This window comes from Pteropus alecto, unplaced genomic scaffold (genome assembly GCF_000325575.1).
Source record: "Pteropus alecto unplaced genomic scaffold, ASM32557v1 scaffold223, whole genome shotgun sequence".
Lineage (NCBI taxonomy): Eukaryota > Metazoa > Chordata > Mammalia > Chiroptera > Pteropodidae > Pteropus > Pteropus alecto.
Window position 1 is genome coordinate 2,019,858 of NW_006434441.1, and position 18,888 is coordinate 2,038,745.

An 18,888-nucleotide genomic window follows, 5' to 3' on the forward strand; every position below is an offset into this window, starting at 1 on the left:
GGGGAGGCGGCGGGGAGGGTTGGTTTCTTTTTTCCACCATGGAGAGCATTTCTGCATTCTACAAAGTTAGGCTGGAAGACGGGCTGATCAGGTAACACCGTCCAGGTTTTAGCTGAAGATCTTCTGCGGCTTTATGAAGACTTCCATCGGATTAGAGAAAACACTGCATGGACCACGTACAGCAGAGTGGCTACGTAGGAAAACACCTGCAACCCAGATAAGTGGCTGTTAGTGGGCTTGTGTAGGGACAGGGATGGCGTGGCCGTCCACACTGCATGGGCCGCTCGCCTGGCCCTTGGGATGATAGGCCTGCCGTGTGTGGCCTGCTGCCACTTCCCACACTCACTCAGTATCCTTCCTTGCTGATCCCAGATGTGGCCCCACAATGCTTTTGGCACAGAGTCCAGGTGACCGGATGATCCACTGGGCTTGTGTGCAAGGCCAACCATCTGCCATCTCACGATCACGTGGGTGCCACCCAATTGGAAGGGGTGCAGGAGAGTGCCAACCACTGTCCACAGAAAACATCCCTCCTCCACAGTAGTCAGACCAGAGCCCAGCAGCTGTGACCCAGCAGCCCCCGCTAAGGGGTCACAAGCACGTGGGCTTGGTGGCTCCAGTTAAGGTCTCGATGCTCCCTGGACATCCTTAAACCCCATTGGAATTTCATCCTATGATTCTTAACATTGTCAGCCTGGGGATGGGAGATGGGCTCATAGAAAGTAAGGGACAGGGACACGGAGGAGGGATTTTAAATTTTTGCAAGAAAGAAAGGGGCTTACTGAAAAAGCCACTAAGAAGACCCAATCCGCTGCTTTAGCCCTGGGAACTAAGGCCCTGGAACTGCAGCAAATGGTCACTTGGTGGCTGTCGTGTCCCCAACTCATTGTGTTCACTGGGCGCCATCTCTTCCTATCTCCATACTTTGGCATCTTGCCTCCCTAACCGCCTGCCTGCCCCCGAGCCAACTACCTGCACCTGGTTTTGTGACCTTGGGCACAGGTCAGGAGTTCCCAAGCCAGGCACAGCATTCAGGTGGCCACGCTTCCATGACTTTGGAAAATGCCCATAAATAGCGGTGGCACCGTGCTGCTTCCTCCCAACCTCCACACATGGGCTAACCCTTCAACTTTGGCCGTTGGCCAGGGCTGATGAGTAAGCCGAGTTATTTAATAACAAGTGAGAGAGAACACATCTGGGGACTGTGAGTGCTGAAAGGAGCGGTCATGTATATGTATGAGTGAGCAGCTCCCCAAAACTCTCCCCCATCAGTGGGGAGTGGTTCACTGCCTGGGCAGTGAGAACCCTCAGCAAAAGCACCTCGGAAGTTCCTACGGGAACAGGAAACAGAGACTTATTTTTCAAATGAGGTCAAGAAATGACACATCATGGACACTAAAGACAGAGACGTGAAGGGACTTTAAGCTTTCAAAACCCCTCTCCCTTAACGCCTGCCATGAGTGCCTACCATAGGCCCAGGAACCTGCAGATGTCTGTAGAAATTTCCAGCTACCTTCAGTCAAGTCCACCAAGCCCAGGACCCCAAAGGCCAGGGACACGGGAAGAGGTCCCCAGCCACCTCCCCACACCCAGATTGGTCGCCAACAGTCCCTCCGAAGGGCAATTGTGGTTGGGCAGGGTCTGGGGCTAAATCCTGCGTAATAGTGACTCCTTCTGTCTTGCACACTGATGCAGTTGATGCTTGGAATAGAAAGGCATGACTTTACATGGAACTGAGCTCCCATCTCCCTGTGGGGTTTCGATTCAAGGCGTCCAAGGCAGAGGGAGTTTTGATCTTGATTCTGGCACTGCTGACTCTGCCTGGGCACGCTCATGGTTCTCCAGCTCAACTAATGGAAACGTGGGGATGCGGTCAGTCGTTGGGTAGATGGGCAGGTATTGGTGCGGTGCTCCACGGAACACTACTCAGCAGTGAGAACAAACACCATAATACTCTCACCTGGCCACGTGCGTGGGCCCACAAGCCTGAGGTTGAGAGAGAGAAGCCAGACATCACAGAGCACACAGGGCACAGCCCCGTCTCCATGGATTTCAAAAGCAGGCAAGGTTGAACCCAGAAGCTAGAAGTCGGGCAGGGGTCGTCCTTGGTGTGGGTGCCCCATGATGGTGGCAGGACAGGAGTGGGACTCTGGGAGCAGTTCATTCTGTTGTTTCGTGATCAGGATGCTTGTTACACAGAGGGGTCCACTTTATGAAAATTCATCGAGCTGCACAGTTGCATCCTGCTCACTTCTCTGATGTGTGTTGCATTTTGATGAAAAGTAAGCAAGTTGGAACACGGTTGAGTCCAGTGGGTCTCCACTAGAGACCTGTCCGTCTGTGTTGCCCTGTCAAGTGCTGCCCTGCATTTCACGGCTGTTGTCTGCAGCAGTTTTATAGAAATGGTTGTTAAGTACCTTGCTTATGTCTGCTCGGGGAGAAGCTCTAGGTTGGGCTGGGGAGTTATGAGGCTCTCGAGGTGAGGGGAAGATGACAGAGTCACTTGAAGGATGACCCTCCTCCCAGAAGGAAGGCCCACCAAGGCGCTGCTGGCTGTGCTGCTGTCTATAAACGCGCCTTCCCGGGAGATGAGCCCACGTGGGGCCATTCTACACTGTGGGACAGTGAGGGGTGCCAGGGACCATGAGGTGGCCGTGTTTATGGAACTGGGGAGGAGGCTTGGAGCTTAAGGGGAGCGTGTGGCTTTCTCAGGGCAGGGGACAGGCCCACAGGGACTAGCAAGGCTTCAGGGAACTTCCTCAGGCCCCTCGCCAAAGCCCACCGCCCCTTCCCACCCCACGGTGTCCTCTCGCCTCTGCTCCACCATTTCCAAAACGGGTGCTGGCCAAACTTTGGTACCTGGAACTGGCATCTCGTGACCTATCACCACACCTGACCTCAGGGCTTGCTCGATTCGTAGGCCGATCTCCAGAGTCTGAGAAGTGCTACTTCTGAGCTATTGTCTTATTTTTTCAATTCCCACCTTAATGCCGTGAGTCAGCACAGGGGTTGGTGCAGGCCCACGCACGCACGGCTCTGGGAAAATCCTCCCGAAACACCCCGTCCTTGTCCCCCCGTCACTCTGACCTTTCCGTTAAAAAGAAAACCCAGTTCACAGTGGTCTGGCCCTGCCACTGGACAGCACTCCTCTTAGAGCACAGAGACCTGACCCCGTCACAGGCAGCCGGCACTCCCACCTGTCCTGCGGAAGGGCCAAGTGGGGTGCAGGCTCATGTCCCACCCACTGCCCACTGGGAGGAAGTCGCTGACCATCCCCGTGGTCCTCAGGGGACCGGACAGGAAGGACACTCCATCTCACAGATGAACATGCTGAGGCCCGGAGGCTGCCAGGGACCCGCACAAGGAGTGGAGGACAGGCGACTCGGGCCCCTCCAGCAAGACGGTGTCACGAAGGCCTTCCAAGCAGCCAACACCCACAGCTGGGGGTGTCTGGACATGCTGGGCCTGGCAGGGCCTCCCCAGCCCCAGCCGGAGCCAGGGCCTGGCCAGACACTGGCCACTCGACTCTGCACCCCTGGCACCAGTGCTCCCCGGCACTGACTGCATATCCATGGCAGAGCGACCACCCAGCTAGAGCCAGGAGACCCAAGGGGCCAGACTCACTGCCCCGTGCCAGTGCTGAGTGTGGGTGACAGAGCGCTGGGTCAGGACACTTGGTGCCCCGACCTGTGGACTCGGGCCTTGGTCCTCCCTCTGTGAAGTAGGTGTAATGACAGCCCCCTCCTAGGGCTGCCGTGAGGATGAAGTGAGACGGGTCGCAGGAGCTCAGAATGCCGCAGTGGCCATGCACCCTCACACATCTGCCCTCCACACGCCCCAGGCCCAGGTAGTGCAGCCTGGACCAATGGCCCGGGAGCCTTGGGCATTTTACTCCCTTCTCTGGGGCTTTCCTCTTCAGAAACGAGGGAAAGGTTTACATCCTTCTGAAGCCAGGAACTAGAGAACAGAGGGGCTAGGCAACCTGGGGCTCAGCCTTCAGTCAACAGGGACTCACCACAGCGGAGATGTTCTCGTGGTACTGCTTGTAGGTGAAGCCCTCGTACATCTCGATGGTGGCCAGGGCTTCCAGGACGGAGGCGCTGAGGTAAAACAGGGCTGCGGTGCAGTGGTAGGCTGCATCCTGCAGGGGCAGGAAGGGCCTCAGAGGGACGGGCACCCGGAGTGCAGGCAAGGGCTGCTGGGGTCCCCCGGCATGGCTCAGGTTCGTCCCCACATCCCCCCAGCACTGAGCCACCAGCCCCTCCCCCCAGGCTGTGTAACCAGCAGTCTTCTCTCCCTGTTTTGGGGACCGGAGGAAGGGCTTCGATGGAGGTGGGATGCTGCTTCCCCTTAAGGTGGGATCAAGAGGACGTGAGGCAGAAAGGGCAGCTGGGGATTTAATCGGTAGAAATTGGTTCTGGACCTCAGAAGGGTCACTGGCGGTCACAGTCCAGGTTCAGATATGGCCTCGGAGGCCAGTGCAGGATGAGAGAGGCCCAGGCCATTTCCACTGTTGTTTTGTTTTCTCTCTTTTTTTGGGGGGGGGGGCGGGGAGTTGGGCGCCCAGATATGTTTAAAAGCAAACAAGGAGTTCTGAGAAGCTGTAATGGGGAAGTGATTTCAAAGTCTCAGCAGGAGGCCTTTTGAGAGCAGGAGGCCCAGCCAAATGCCCCCTGCTTTCCAGGGAACGTGATGACGTGATGACGGGTGTCTGTGTGTGTTTTACCCTCTTCCTGGGCTCCAGGCGGAATCTATACAGGATGGACCACAGGTCACCCCTTGCCCCGCTGCAGTCCTTCTCTGGTGCCTCCACTTTAGAAGGTGTAACTGGGAGCCGAGCAGTAAGCATGGCCTCACTGGGCAGCAAAGGCCAGTCCTGGGGACCAGATGGAAACCAGCCCTCCTGGAAGGAGGGCTGGGGGCTGGGCTGTTGGTTACTATGAGGAGGGCAGTCACACAGGAGAAAGTGGAGTAGGCCCAGCGAGAGCCTGGCAGTAGCCATCAGCTTCCTCCTGATCCCCTGACCCTCTGGCTGCTTGGACTGCTTGGCCTTGGAACATAGGTGGGCAATGTCTACGGGCAGCCCCCCAGGGGAGAGGGTCCAACACTGCTTTTCCCTCAGACATCTGGATGGGACTCACCAGGGTGACCCAGGAGGCCTCCCCGCCATGGGTGCCAATTATGTACAGGATGAGCAGGGCAGTGGTGGCCACGAAGCAGAACACAGACACGAACATCACCCAGCCCTGGACCAGGGGCATGGGCACCAGCGACGAGGCGACCAGGATCCACACCAGGCCCCCGAAGACCTGCAGAGGGCGGGTGGCAGGGGTGAGTGCTGGCCAGGAAGGGCCAGAAAGGACTCTCACCCCCAGCGCTGCAGCCTGAACTCCCGCCCTAGCCCATCTATCCCCAGCTTGCTTGCCATTTTTCATTTAAAGAAAATAAATAAAATTTTTATTGAATAAATGCTTGCACCACCTTTATCTGCCAGGCACTGTCCTAAGTGCTTTAACTAACTCAGGTAATTAATTCTCACAACCTCACTAGCGAGATGATCCCTGTGTCAGAGGGGGACTGAGGCATGTGGCAGTGAGGCAGCTGTCACCCAAGGAAAGACTCATCCATCCAACGCTATCATCAGAAGGGTTGTGCTTTGTCCTGAGGCGACACCCTCCCTCCCTAGTATTTGGTGTGAAACCCGCTTTCCGTTATGTAAGGGTGGCGACCAGCTGATGAGTTGGCTGTACTGAGTCATTAGCATTTCTTTTTCTGAAATCCCAAGTCCAGGAGGGCCCAGGTCAGCCTGGCCTACCCCGCAGCCTGGGACAGGCATGAGGGAAGCACTTCCTGTCGTGATCCGGAAGACAAACCTGTTGCTGTCCACAAGGGCAATGAGCCCTGTCTTCAAAGAGGAGCATGAGGTCAGCAGCGTCCCCCAACACTGCAGTCCCACTGCCCCAAAGACACGTGCACACCAACTCACGCTGAGATTTTCTGTACACACTTTTCCCTCCCTTTGTCACTCTTCATCTCGGTGAAATCACAGCCTCACCCTCCACCGCCACCCAGATAAGGGCATACTCAGGGCTGGACATGGGTGGACATGGCTTTGCAGTCAGAGGTCCCAAGGTACTGTGGTACGTGCATGCCACCGTCCTCCCGAGTATCAGGGGAACTCCGTTCCCTGTGGTGTGAAGTCAAGCACATCACCTGCTGGGTAAGAGCCTGCTGTCTTCACAGGTGGTCTTGGAACCTCTTGGCTTGGAAACATCAAGAGAGAATCATATTTGGGTATAAAAGTCAGTGTGGTGGGGAAGCTGGACTTGGCATAACCAAGTTTGGCCTGATGGATCACAAGTGGGCCTCTCTGTGCAGAAAACTTTCCTACTGGCGTATTTGAGGCTGCCTGAAGGCACCTGACAGGGTCACAGACTGGGAGCGGAACAGCTGGGGGACAGGAAGCTGAGGCCAGGAGGGACTCTCTTCCCAAGGGCCCTGGCCAGACTTCGTGGCTGTGAGAACTGCAGTGCAGATGTGAGTCGGAGCCCAGCCCTCTCTGCCGGCACCATCAGTGCCCACCAGGCACGGTGTTTGCATGTGGGCCCTGAAAGGGCGCAGTGCAGCCCACTGAGGAGGCTGTAGCATGCCATCCCATCTCCTGGCCCCGGTTCCTCGTCTATAGGTCACAATGTTTGCATGTGGGCCCTGAAAGGGCGCAGGTGCAGCCCACTGAGGAGGCTGTAGCATGCCATCCTATCTCCTGGCCCCGGTTCCTCGTCTATAGGTCACAATTTGCAGCTGTCTCCCCACCTTGCTGTGGGTGTGAGTTGGCTGAAACCACAGATGTGAGCGGATACCTCGGGGACTGGGCGCAGTACTACCCCACAGCTGGGGTGGCCTGGGAGGCCCAGTGGAGACGGTAGCAGGGTGCTAACTGGCCCCGAGGGGACTGAGGCGGGGCTCCAATCAGGTCTTGAAGGGAGAGGAGACTTAGCTGGTTCACTGGGCCAAAGGTCAAAAATCAGCTTTCCAGGGGAGACAAAAGAGGACACCTCAAGCCCTGAGGGCACAAGAGTGGCAGTGAAGGTGGCAGAAGGCTGAGGAGCTGTGCACAGGGTCGGGGGCAAGGAGAGGCGAGAGATGGGGCTTGAAGGAGGAGATCCTCAAGGCAGAACTGACCACTGGGCCAGCGGGAAGTCCTCCCAGGTGGGCTCAGTGCAGAGCTGAGGTTCGGCCTGAATCATGGGCCCAAGCCTCCCTTCACCCACAGAGTGCAAACCCAGCAAACAGAGAGCCGAGGTGCCACACCCACATCTCGCAGATAAGGCACCAAGCAGGGAGCAGTCACTGCAGACCAGCCCAGCCCAGCCCAGGCGCAAAACCCCACTGGCCAAATATTTGTCAAGAGCAAGGGGTAGGTGAGGGTTCAGCATGTCCCTCTGGAAAGAACACTCAACGTGCTTCCCAGCTTCCAGGAGGCACACGTTCAGAGGCCATCACCTTGAAATTGTCACTCGCTCAGGTGGAACCTGGCCATTTCCTTCCATGTCTGTCTACAGGCTGGACTTCCACCCACCCCTGCCTGCACCCAGGTCACCCCCGCCGTGACAGAGATGGTGCAGCTGCTAGGGTGGTCTCAGACAAGATCTCTAAATCTCCTGGGTGGAGCCCTCTCCCTGGGCCCCAGGTCCCCAAGCTGGACAAGTGGGGTCGGCCCTGAGCTGGCTATCACTCCGTGGTTCTTAGCCCTCGCTCTTCACTAGAATCGTCGCGACACCTTGAACAAACACCAACATCCAGGGTTGGATTTGTTTGGAAAGAAGTAGTTACAGGACAAGAAATGGACATCCAGGCTCAAGAAACGGACAACCAGGCTCTTGCCAGAGGCCTTGGAACGTGTTTCCATCCCACTGGCCGTGGAAGACGTCCTGGGATCACCTGTCTTCAGAGCCCCACCTGCTGTCCAGTGACGCCGGCTGAGACACCACTGTTCCTTCCTGGGTTCTGGCCGCAACATTCCCTCTCCTTTCCTTAGCCTCTGTCTTACCTTGATCCTGAGGTCATCCTCGGATGTCCTCTGGTCACCGGGACACAGCCTCAGTGTCTGTGACTGGGGGCTGAGCTGGCGCAACGGGCTCCTCGCCACCCTAATGTTTTGGGACTGGACACTTGTCTTTAAATTCAGACTGACTTGGATGCTGAGCAGAGCAGAGGCTCTCGGAACCAACGATAATGCACAAAATGAGACAAAAATTCCTCACGACGTAAAGGAGTGCAAGTCTGTGGTCTACCCGATCAAATGGTTTTCGTGAAAGAAATTTCCCCGGGAGAAAGCCTTGCGAGCCCTCATGCAAACCCAGAGAAAGTTCTCTCTTTGTCTATCTGAATTAATCCACGGCGGGTAGGTGAGGGTGGTTCAGGGTGTAGACTTTAGGAGAAGACTTTGAATCCCAGCTCTGCCACTTACTAGCTGGGTGGCCTGTTGTCCCCTGGGCAAGTTACTTAACCTCTCTGTCCCCTATCTGAAAAATGGTGGTGACAAGAGCACCCACCCATGTGGTAGGGGCACAATGACTTTATGTCTACAGACGCCCAGCACACGGTGAACTATCACAACTGTTACGTGATGAGGCAACACCTCACCTGTAACCATGTGAGAATCCCAGGAGTTCTAGGTCCATACGTGCACAATTATCCTCTCCAAACCTTGTCGGGATCCAGAACTTAAAAATAACTTCAAAAGCATCAAAAGGAGAAAAACCTTTGATCTCCCAGAAACCAAAAGTGGAAAAAAAATGTGTCTGCCTCCATAGGAACAAACACGAAGGACATAAAAGTATGAGAAAGCCATCCTTCGAACAAAAGGCCTCAGTTATGAAACGGGAAAGAAAATATCGGGAACATTCTTGAGAGACACAGGGCTGACTGGCTGGGCATCCACAGTCACCCACCATCTCTGTCACGGGGCTGGAGAACTGAGCTCAGTGCCAAGGAATTGCTCACATTCTCTGGATATTTTCTGGGGCCCCATTGTGCTCTGCCAGGGTCTCCGCCAGCAGACACGCTTCCAGTGACATATCTGGGTGTAAACCACGGAGGCTCCCCACGTAGGTCTTTCCACAGGCACGCCTGGCGGTGTGGCCCCTGCAGCTCCGAGCACCTGGCATGTGTTCTGGAGGCGCGTGTGGGCAGGACATGGGCTATGCTCCCAGCACTGAGCCATCCTGCCACTTTGGTCAGGTCTCCCCAGGGAGGGAAGAAAAAGACAGCCACAGCAGAGGAGACTTGTCCCCGAGCCCCTCGGTGCTCTCCAAAGGCCACCAGGGCCAGCAGCCCCAATCTGTCATGCTGGAAATGTCTGTGCTCACTGGAGCATCTAGGACTTGGGGGCATTGAAACACCAGGAGGGCACGGTTGAGGGGGATTTGACCAGCACAGGACATGAGCACCAGGCAGCAGGAGGATGACACAGATGGAGGTCAGAGGGTGAAGACGCAGGACCCCCAAACCCTGAAGCCTTCCCCGGGGCCGCTTGGCTCTTCTCTTCAGGAAATAGGTCTGAGAGGGAGAACGGGGACTCCCTTGTCTGAGGCAGGGAGCGGACACAGAGCGGGTCATGCCAGCTCTGGTTCTTGCATGAGCCCCACTGCCCTTGTCTGGAGGAAATGAGGTCCCAGCAAGTCCAAGGAGATGCTTCCTTCACTCGCCCACTCATGCATTTAGCAGATGCCGAGGTTGGCCATGAGCATGGTCGGCATTGAGGGCTGCTGCACGCAGGAGACAGGCCTTATCCAAAGACACACTGCTGAACTGAGCCCCTCTCCTGGCCCAGGCAGCCAGGCCCACCGGAGCAGCTCTGGATCCACCAAAATCAGAGTCAGGTCTTGCTGAAAGTACCCAGACTTATCCCCAAGTGGGGACGGCCAGCCAAACCCCTCTGCCCAGGACAGGGATGGAGCCCAGAAGTATGCTCAGCATGCCTGGCTCTGACTCACAGGGAGGTGTCTGGGGAAGGTCAGAAGACCGTGTGGGGACTCCCTCCCCCTCTGCCAACTGACAAGGCACTTATTGGCAGTCTGACTGTGGAGGCTCTCCCACGGCGGACACTGGGAGTGGCATCGAGGCCCCTGGCTCAGTTACATGTACCAGATGCTTGGCCCCCCTGGCCACTTCATTAGCAGGCTCCTTCCTCCAAGGGGAATCCATCATGCCCTTGTTCCTCCTAACACAGGCTTAGATTTTTGTCCTTCTACCTAACCTGAAGGCAAGACTGGGACTCGGGGCATGGAGTCCATTTGTGAAGATTTGGGATTTAAAGAGACGGGGATGAGTTCACATGCATAGTTATGTTACCAGGGCATGTGTGGCCTGGGGGGCCCTGCTCAGGCCTGCACCCCACTTCCCTCAAGAGGCAGGGGGTTCTTCTGTCCCATCGCACCCCCTACACTTCTGCGCCATAGCACTGGCCACCGCATGATGGCTGATGTGACCCCCCGACCAGGCAGAAGCCGGCCACCATTCCTGAATGAAGGTGAATGCCTCTCAGACAGACTGGGGGCTTTCCTCAGGCATATCTTTAGTTGGATGGAAAATTTTACCAACCATGTGGCACCCACCAGCTCTAACCAGCAGGACAAACAGAAGCAGGAGGTTCTGTGACAAATCTGGGTAAACCACCTGTGAAATACAGAATTACGCTAGACAAGACAGGAGTGGCTTCTGTAGAAGAGAAAAAAAAAAAAAAAACGCAAAAGGCAGTGATACGAATCACCAAGTCAGCTGGCACTGTGAGCAAACAAAACAGGTGTGTACTTGTCCATACAGGACCTGGTGTGTCTCTCGAGGGTCCCATGGGACCTCCTGAGAATTGGGGGTGACTGTCAGTTTCACTTTACGTCTGCCCTTGGTGTTAAGCACTCACCCTGTGATACATAAACACTAGCCAGGCAGGAGACCAGACGCCAGGCCCTGTCCTATGCTGAGAACAAACAAATATTGCACAGCGCATGGGTCCAGGTGAGATGTGGACATGCTCTCTGTCCAGGTGGAAGACAGACCCCAGCAGGGCCTGTGACACAGGTGTTAAGTGCCAGCAAGCGGGTACTCTCGGGGTAGGCTTTGGGTGAAGGTGTTGGGGAAGCCCGGGCGGGAGGATGGAGAACTCAGCCCTGCCATGCCACCCGCACCAAAGGAGTGCCATGAATGGAGACCAGCAAAGGCTATGGGGCTGCTTCCGGAAAACACCCTAAGACAGAAAGCTGGGGTACTCCCCACTGCCGCCAGGCCCCTCAGTCCAACTGCTCCTGATTAGCGGCGAGAAGCACAGGGCAGGGTGGAGGCTGGGGAATTAGGGCTTGCCCTTCCAGATGGTGATGCGCTGATGATGACGATGACAAATTGTTTCTGAAAGTTTTAATACAAGAAGCACAGGGTAGGGTGGAGGCTGGGGAATTAGGGCTTGCCCTTCTAGATGGTGATGCGCTGATGACGATGACAAATTGTTTCTGAAAGTTTTAATCCCGGACTCACTGGCAATCGGTTTCCTCGCCTTTGGGCAGATGCAGCAATTTTCATCACACTCAGAATCCACAAAGCTCTCTCACCTGTCCTGGCACCAGGCTGGCAGCAGAGAGGCTCGGGAAGTCCACCACCCCCAAGGGCAGAGAAAGGGCAGGACTGCATGGCCTGGCTGGCCAAGCACAACTCAGAGCCCATGAGCCACTGGGAGAGCCGCAGAGTGTGGTGTCTGCAATGTTTGGGGACTCTGGGGACAACCCTTGTGTGCCATCCACAGCCCCACACATTCCCAAACCTGACTCACCCTCTGCCTTGCACGATGCCCTGCCGAGTAGGGTATCCCACGCAAAAAGGGGTGCGGGATTGGCCTCATGGCCCCCTTTTAGCATGGATTGGCCAGCTAGTCTCAGAGCAGGTATTATTAGTGAATTGATAATGATTGCTGTTAATAGCTAGAGAGCAGTAACAATGACCATCCCACTGCTGCCAGAGCCCAGTGCCCGTCACATGCGTTCATTCCTCACAGGGATCCTGGCATGAACGCTGATGCAGAACGCACAGCTCCAAGGTCTCAGACCCAGGAACAAGGAGGCACAGCAGGTGAGCCCACTGGCCCTCACCCGTCTCCTGCCGCCTCATCTTTCAGATGAAAAGAACAGAAAGGTTTGTGTTTAAGGACAAAGACCAGAGCTCTGAGGGACAGCACCCCCTCTTTGGCAGGTGCAGGCTTCAGTCTCCATCCCAGGCCTATCACTGGACCTTAGTCACCACCCACCCCTCACTGACAGGGGTGGTGGTGCGGCTTTACTGGCTGGTCTTTTCCTGGAGTGGCCCCCCCAAAGCCTGCACCTTTGTCCCTCTAAGGGCCTCCTTCAAGGTGGATCCAGCAGTTTCTGGGGTCCTCACCTCCCCTGCCCTTCCCCTTCCACCTAAATGCATTCTAAGAGGATGGGGGCGTGGCCTGGAATTTCAGTCAGCTGGTCCGCCCCTTCCCACCTCCCATGCTTATCAATATGCCATGGCTGGTGACGCTTTTTAGTTCCTACTATTTTCCTCAGACCCTATGGCCTTGGTGTGTTAAAGCTGGGGTTGTTTTGCCCTAAGGCGGGCAGAACAAGAGCTGTGCACAAGGTGGCAGCGGTAGACAGCCTACAGCTAAAGACGCAGCAGACCCACGTCCAGACGTCACCCTGGTGCTGGCAGGAGCTGCTGGGAACCAAGCCCTTCCTCCCAGCAGAACGCAGAGGGCAGGTCAGGCCCAGGATGCTGGAAAACCAGGACATGATCTGTGCTCCAGGGAACAACCTGACACCTGTGAGGAGTCGGCATACCATCCCTGTGGCTTTCATGCTTCAGGGACAAGGGCTGCCACTCACTCACTGTCCTCACATCCATCTGCATTAACCAGAACACCTGCTGGGGGATCTTATCAGTGTCTGCCTCTTTGGTCCAAACACCATGTGGAAGCCACCGCTGGACTTGTGTTGGGGGAAGCCGGGCTCTGGGCCAAATCTACTGAGTCAGTCCCTCCTCCTCCATCCAGGCCTGGACAAATTGGACACAGGTGGCCCAGTCCCTGCCCCCAGCCCTTTCTTCACACAATGCCCACTCCCTGGGCACAGTGGGTATGAGTGTGGGTGCAAATAGTCAGCCTTTGTCCCTGGTCTGAGCCGTCCTGCAGTGGCATTTGGAATGCTCCTACTCAGAGGGAGGGTGCCTGGGACCAGGCTGGCTGACGCTTCGTGGAGTCGGGAGGGACTCAGCGTGAGCTAAGTAAGAGTGCTCTTCTGATGCAGCTTGGTTGTGATGGCAAGTGCGCCACCTTCCAGGAGCTGAGTACAGTCATCACACTTAGCCCTTTTCAGAGAACAGGTCAAATCTCTGACTCCCAATCAAAGCAGGCCTCTGGTTCTTGAAAAACCGGAAAAGTCACTTCTGGACTCCAAGAACAACCCCTGAGAGACCTCTACCTGGAACCCTCCCCTCCCTTTAGAGAGGAGAAACTGGGCAGCGCCCTTCCCCCTCCAAATAGCAAGGATAGGGGCCCGTAGCACAAGACAGGACAAGGTCAAGAGTCCAAGGACACAGTCGTGGAAGGCCACGCTCAGCCACTGTCCTGCACTGGCCAGCAAAGCCAGCCCCATGTGCTGGTGACTGGAGAAGAGGTGTCTGGGTGGGGCAGCAAGAAGTTGCCCCAGGAGCAGAAAGGGTACATCTCACTGAGCGCTGTCCCCGCTATTCTGTGCCCCATAAAAACATTGAGGGGGTAGGCTGGCCTGCCGATGACCATGGGGTTCTGTGCCTTGCTTATCAAATGCAGATTCTTGGATCTAGTGCCCCAGACCTTCCAGTGTGTTTTTGACAAGCAAGCGCAGGAAGGTGTGAACTCCCCAGTGGCTATGAGCTATCATTTTATTCCCGAGGCAGGGGACGAGAAGGGAGCCAGGCCTAGGCCAGGGCTGCCAGATGGGCAGGACCACCTTGACATGATTCTGCTACAGGCAAAAGCACATCATAGGTGTCAGAGGAAATTCAGAAACCTGGGTGTGACTTGCTGACACTGCAGGAAGTGCCACCCAGATCCTCGGTATCCAGATGCTGCCTTCTCAATGGAGCCAGAACATGGACCACTCACCATGTCATCCTGCCCACATGACCCCCAGGACCCCTCCTCGCAGGTGATCACTTAGGGCAAGTCCCAGGATTTGTCTAGTCACTCTCAAATAGAAATCGTCTCATTGTCCAGTTCACTGCAGACTGATCCCACTCCACCCACACCCAAAGTGCACCCTACAAGTATTGCCTCTCGCCACACACGGGGAGGGCTGGGTGGCACCCCTAGCACACTCTTTTCAAAACAATGTCCTCTCTCAATCCCAGCCATGCTTTTAGCTGCTCCACCTCTTTTAAAGGCTGGCAGGAGGGTGTGGGTTAGTAATTTCGTAGGTCCATTTTCGGGTACTTCCTTTACAAATTCTAGAAGTGTGTGTGTGTGTTGGGGGGTGGGTCACTCCTGGAACTTTGTGGGAGATTTCCTCTTGGGGCTCTGGCCAGAGCCTAGATGAAAAGCATCCCATGTCAGCATCCTGTCCTGTAATGGCGGCCTGAATGTCACAAAGGCCTTGACTTAGAAAGAGGAGGAAGAGAAAAAGATTGTGGCTTCAAAAGGAAAAGTCCTCCTTGGCGGGGGTGGGGGGCAGGGATAGGACAGAAGCAGAGCCCCGGGGTGAGGTGTTGGGGCTGGGGAGACACTGAACATTCTACCCAGGCCCATGGAGTATGCCAGTGTGGGTCTGGGGTGCCCACTTCTCATCAGAGGTCAGGAATTCAGGGAGCAGAGCTGCAGGCCAGGGTGAGGCTGCCATACCCAGCCCGGAGCCACCTCCCTCCCCTGCTCTGGAGGCAGTTTCCTTGCCTTGAGAGGGGAGTGAGTGCTGCTCTGATGACCCTGGAGGGTTGACATCTGCACCTCTCAGGCTCCTGGGAGGTCAGGTATGGGAATGTGAACTGTGTGTGATCAGCAACTAGCTGGACTACAGATCTAAAAATATTCAAGTATTTCACACCCTTTGAATAAGCAGAAAATAATAAAGGCTGATGCTACGAAGTGCGGCCAGGATGAGGAACAATAGTGGCTTTCATAGCCTGCTGGTCAGAGTCGGAAAGGTCCAGATTTAGCCTGAAGCTTATTCAATTTGGGGATCTTCTTTATGAGAGGGTACAAAATGGGGCAGGGTCTGGGAAGGGGCTGAGCCAGTGGGAGTCGTGAGTTTAATTAAGCTTCACAGGCCTCCTAGCACCCACATCAGAATACCCATGTGCATGCGTATAAATGCATGTAAACCCCAGAGGACGCTGCAGGAAAGCATGTGCAGAAAGAGAGGTACAGAAGGACACTCTTTTTTTAGAGCAGGGAACATGCAAAGCAGGCCCTGTGCAGTTCATCGCATTTAGCCTAGGGGGGGTCCCGAGCCTGCAGCAAGGAGAATAAGAGAACGGCAGAGTGTCCAGCGGCCTTCGAGGGCACTTGAAAAGCTTTGTTTCCTTAACACTAAAAATAATGAGGCAAATACTAAGATTTGACGAAGTTGAGCATAATTACCTGGGTGCCTATTAAATTATTATATATACTCTTCTGTAACATTTGAAATATTAAAAAATTTTTCAAGCAACGTGGAACAAACCATTTAAAAATGACCAATTCAATGGCATTTAATACAGTCACAGTGCTGTGCACCCACCACCTCTAATTCCAAAACATCACCCCAAAAGGAAACCCATACTCATGAAACAATTGCTCCCCATTTCCTCTCCTCTCAGCCCCTGGCAACCACCAGTTTGTGTTTCATTTCCACAAATTTACCAACACTGGATATTTTATATAAATGGATCAGACAATAGGTGACCATTTCTGTCTGGCTTCCTTTACTTAGCATAGCGTTTTCAAGGTTTATCAGCTCTGTAGTATGTGTTTGTATATGATTCCTTTCTATGGCTGAAAAATGTGCCATCATATGGATGTATCACAATTGTTTATCCGTTCACCAGCTGATGGACAGCTAGGCTATTTCCACTGGCTGGTCACTGTGAATGGTGCTGCTCTGAACACACATCTCTGCTCTGAACACACATCTCCGTGTACCTAGTCAGGCCCCTGACGGCAAGTCTTTTGGTTTCTAACCTGGGCGTGGAATTGCCGGACTCCACCAAACTGTTAAATGCAAAGAACTCATTGGACATCCTCATCGGTAATGTATGAAGGTCCCAGTTTCTCCATATCCTGGCCAGCACTTTTGGTCATTTTACATTTTTTTGATAATAGTCATCCTAATTTCATGTGAAGTGGCACCTTATGTGGTTTTGATGTCATTTTCCTAATGACTAATGATACTGAGCCCCTTTTCATGTGCTTATTGGCCATTTGCACATCTTCTTTGGAGGAAAGTCTGAGCCTTTTGCCTGTTGTTCGATTGAGTTGTTTATGGTTCTGTTGCCGAGTTGTAATAGTTCATAACTTTAAAAAAATCCTCCCAAGGTGGAGGCATCTCCTTGGCCTTTCCACCCTCTACTGTTCCCACGCATCCAGACAGGAGGAACCACAAGATGGTGTCTGCTTTCCCCAGGCCCACCCCCAACCCAGAAAGGAAGAGAGGGAGGAAGTGGGGGGCGGGGAGGAGGGAGCGGGGGCCAAACTGGAGGACAAAAACATCTTTCTAAGACAGCTGACAGGGAGAGAAAGGAAGAACTACTTCTTCTGGAAGTCCCTGCTGTCACAGGTCACACACCCCACAAGGGGTACTAAGTTCCACCAACGCTTGGCTCTCATTACATGTCCACGCCCGTTCTCTCCTTTCACTCGGAGGGGTGGGGTGGGGGTTCTGTCCCCTCCTCCGTAGGTCACCCTGCTCGCTGGACTGTTCCTACCCTCAGGGGCCATGCCAGGAGGTGAAGCCAGGCCCCCCCCCACCTGCTGCCACCTGAGCCAGCTGAAGGCAAGAGAAGGAGGGCGCACCAGAATCCTTTGCATGAAACCCAATGACCATACTACGACACAGTGACACAGGCAGAGGGAGCAACGCATTAGCCCAACTTAAGAGATACTAGGAAGACCCTTCATTGTTTGAAAATGTCTCAGCCCCATGCACCTCAGCATTAGCCATGAAACTCTGCCTTGGTAAAAGCACAGTGGCCCCTGAAGGACTGCCCCTTCCCCCTTCCCAGGCCGTAGGCACTGCATGTTCCATTTCAGAAATCCAGCCTCCAGCCAGCACAGACTGAATGCCCAACAGAACCATGGAATGAGCCTCTTGCTGAAAGAATATTCCAGTGGATGCAAGCCCCCTACACAAAAAAAAAGGGGAGGTGTCCCTATCTATAAGGTGGGGCTGGGCTTAGTAGTGTCCCAGGCTTCTTCTAGAGGTCACTTCTTTGATTCTGGCTCACTCCAGTTTTGAAGTCCCCCTGGATACACCCTGGTGTGGGTTCTACTCAGCTTTCACAAGTTCAGAGATCGGGTGCCACCAGGCAATCTGTCTGCCGTCACTGCCTTCCTAAGCTCTCCCTGGATCACAGAACCTGCTCCCTTTGATGGCCACTCTTCTGCCCCCATCAAACAGTAAGAAGCTGGGGATCCATTTTTAAACAGTTTGGTCATTTTTCTTTCCCAGCCAACTCCCCAGGCAGCCAATTCTGTAGTAGGGATGCAGAACAGGAGTCTCTGGCTGGGATGCTGGGCACCCACAGAATAAACCCAGCAGGCCCCCTCCCAGGTGAGGGCCTGTGGTCTCCGGGGAGCATCTCACCACCCTGCAGCTGTGGGTGGAGCTGTGCTCCAGGGCAAGGAGGGACCAACTGCAGGTGCAGAAGCCTTGCCTCTCAAGGTCAGCCCGGACCTAGATCACTCTGCCAGTACCACCCCTCCCTCCCCCCACCGCAGAATGACTGTGGTAGCAAACCATGGCCTGTTTTATTATTTCCAGGTCAAAGTTGTCAAATACGGTCACTCCCCAGAAACTTTCAAAGGCCAGGAGGGAATGATCAGATTCAGCTTCTTCTAAGACACCAGCCCAATCTCCAAGCCTCTCTGGTGCTGCTCAGATTTCTTTTGCTGGTTTTAATAAACGAAATCTTAACCCTGGAGAGAGCTGGGCACCCGTACTTGTTTGTCCCTCTCCGGGAAAGGCTTCCTCGACTGGCGGACAGGGGCGCAGCTTTGGGACTGGGCCCCTGGCCGGCTTCTCACAGCTGACCCAGCCTACGCATGTGGTTTCCCCCCTAAGTCATGGAGACTGTGTCCTCCGCTGTCGTTAGTCTAGAAGGGGCCAAACGACTAGAGAGGCAGAGGGGCAGGGGGCAGATCCCCTTCACCTGACCCCGTCACCCGGCTGCTCCTGTACCCGCGCAGCTTGTGGACCTGGTGCTGACAACCATCCCTCCCCGGGCGCGCGAGCCACTCACAAATTCGAAGATGAAGAGCAGGTCCGGGAAGGTGATGAAGACCGCGAAGCCGCTGGGGAGGGAGCTGCCCCCCGACGCCGCTGCGGGGGCCATGCCGGCGGGCTGCGTCGGCCTGGGGATGGGACGCGCGGCTCTAGCTCCGCGGTGACCGATCTCTGGCTCGGTGGAGCGCAGTGGCCGGGCGCCCCCGCGCGCGGGTTAAGAGCAGGGGGAAGGAGGAGCCCTGGCCGCCGCCCGCCCCACCCGCGCTGCCGCCGGGCGCGCCCCAGGGGACTGGGCAGGAGGGCGAGCTGCAGCGCCGCCAAGCCCAACTCCGAGGGCGCCCTGCGGGCATGCCGAGCGAGGGTGGGGGCTTGGCCCGGCGTCCCACACGGTGCCACCTCCCGCGGGGAGCAGGACAAAGCCGCTTAG

At 55.3% G+C, this 18,888-nt stretch overlaps 1 protein-coding gene across 1 annotated transcript; it reads right to left on the minus strand.

Moving 5' to 3' along the window:
• Positions 1–11: 11 nt before the first annotated feature.
• On the minus strand, positions 12–18,688 carry MAL (mal, T cell differentiation protein). Its single transcript, XM_006909443.3, has 4 exons — positions 18,478–18,688; positions 5,142–5,309; positions 4,016–4,141; positions 12–206 (listed from the first exon to the last, which is right to left on the minus strand). The coding sequence occupies exons 1-4, from the start codon at positions 18,568–18,570 to the stop codon at positions 132–134; spliced, it is 462 nt and encodes a 153-aa protein (XP_006909505.1). The 5' UTR covers positions 18,571–18,688; the 3' UTR covers positions 12–131.
• Positions 18,689–18,888: the final 200 nt, after the last annotated feature.

Bases quoted from the DNA above. Each gene is read 5' to 3' on its own strand.
- MAL (XM_006909443.3), bottom strand. From the start codon at position 18,570: ATGGCCCCCGCAGCGGCGTCGGGGGGCAGCTCCCTCCCCAGCGGCTTC. The intron at 4,142-5,141 runs GTGAGTCCCATC...CTGCCCCTGCAG, and splicing joins AGGCCTCCTGGGTCACCCTG to GATGCAGCCTACCACTGCAC. The intron at 207-4,015 runs GTGAGTCCCTGT...TCTGGGTTGCAG, and splicing joins ACGAGAACATCTCCGCTGTG to GTGTTTTCCTACGTAGCCAC.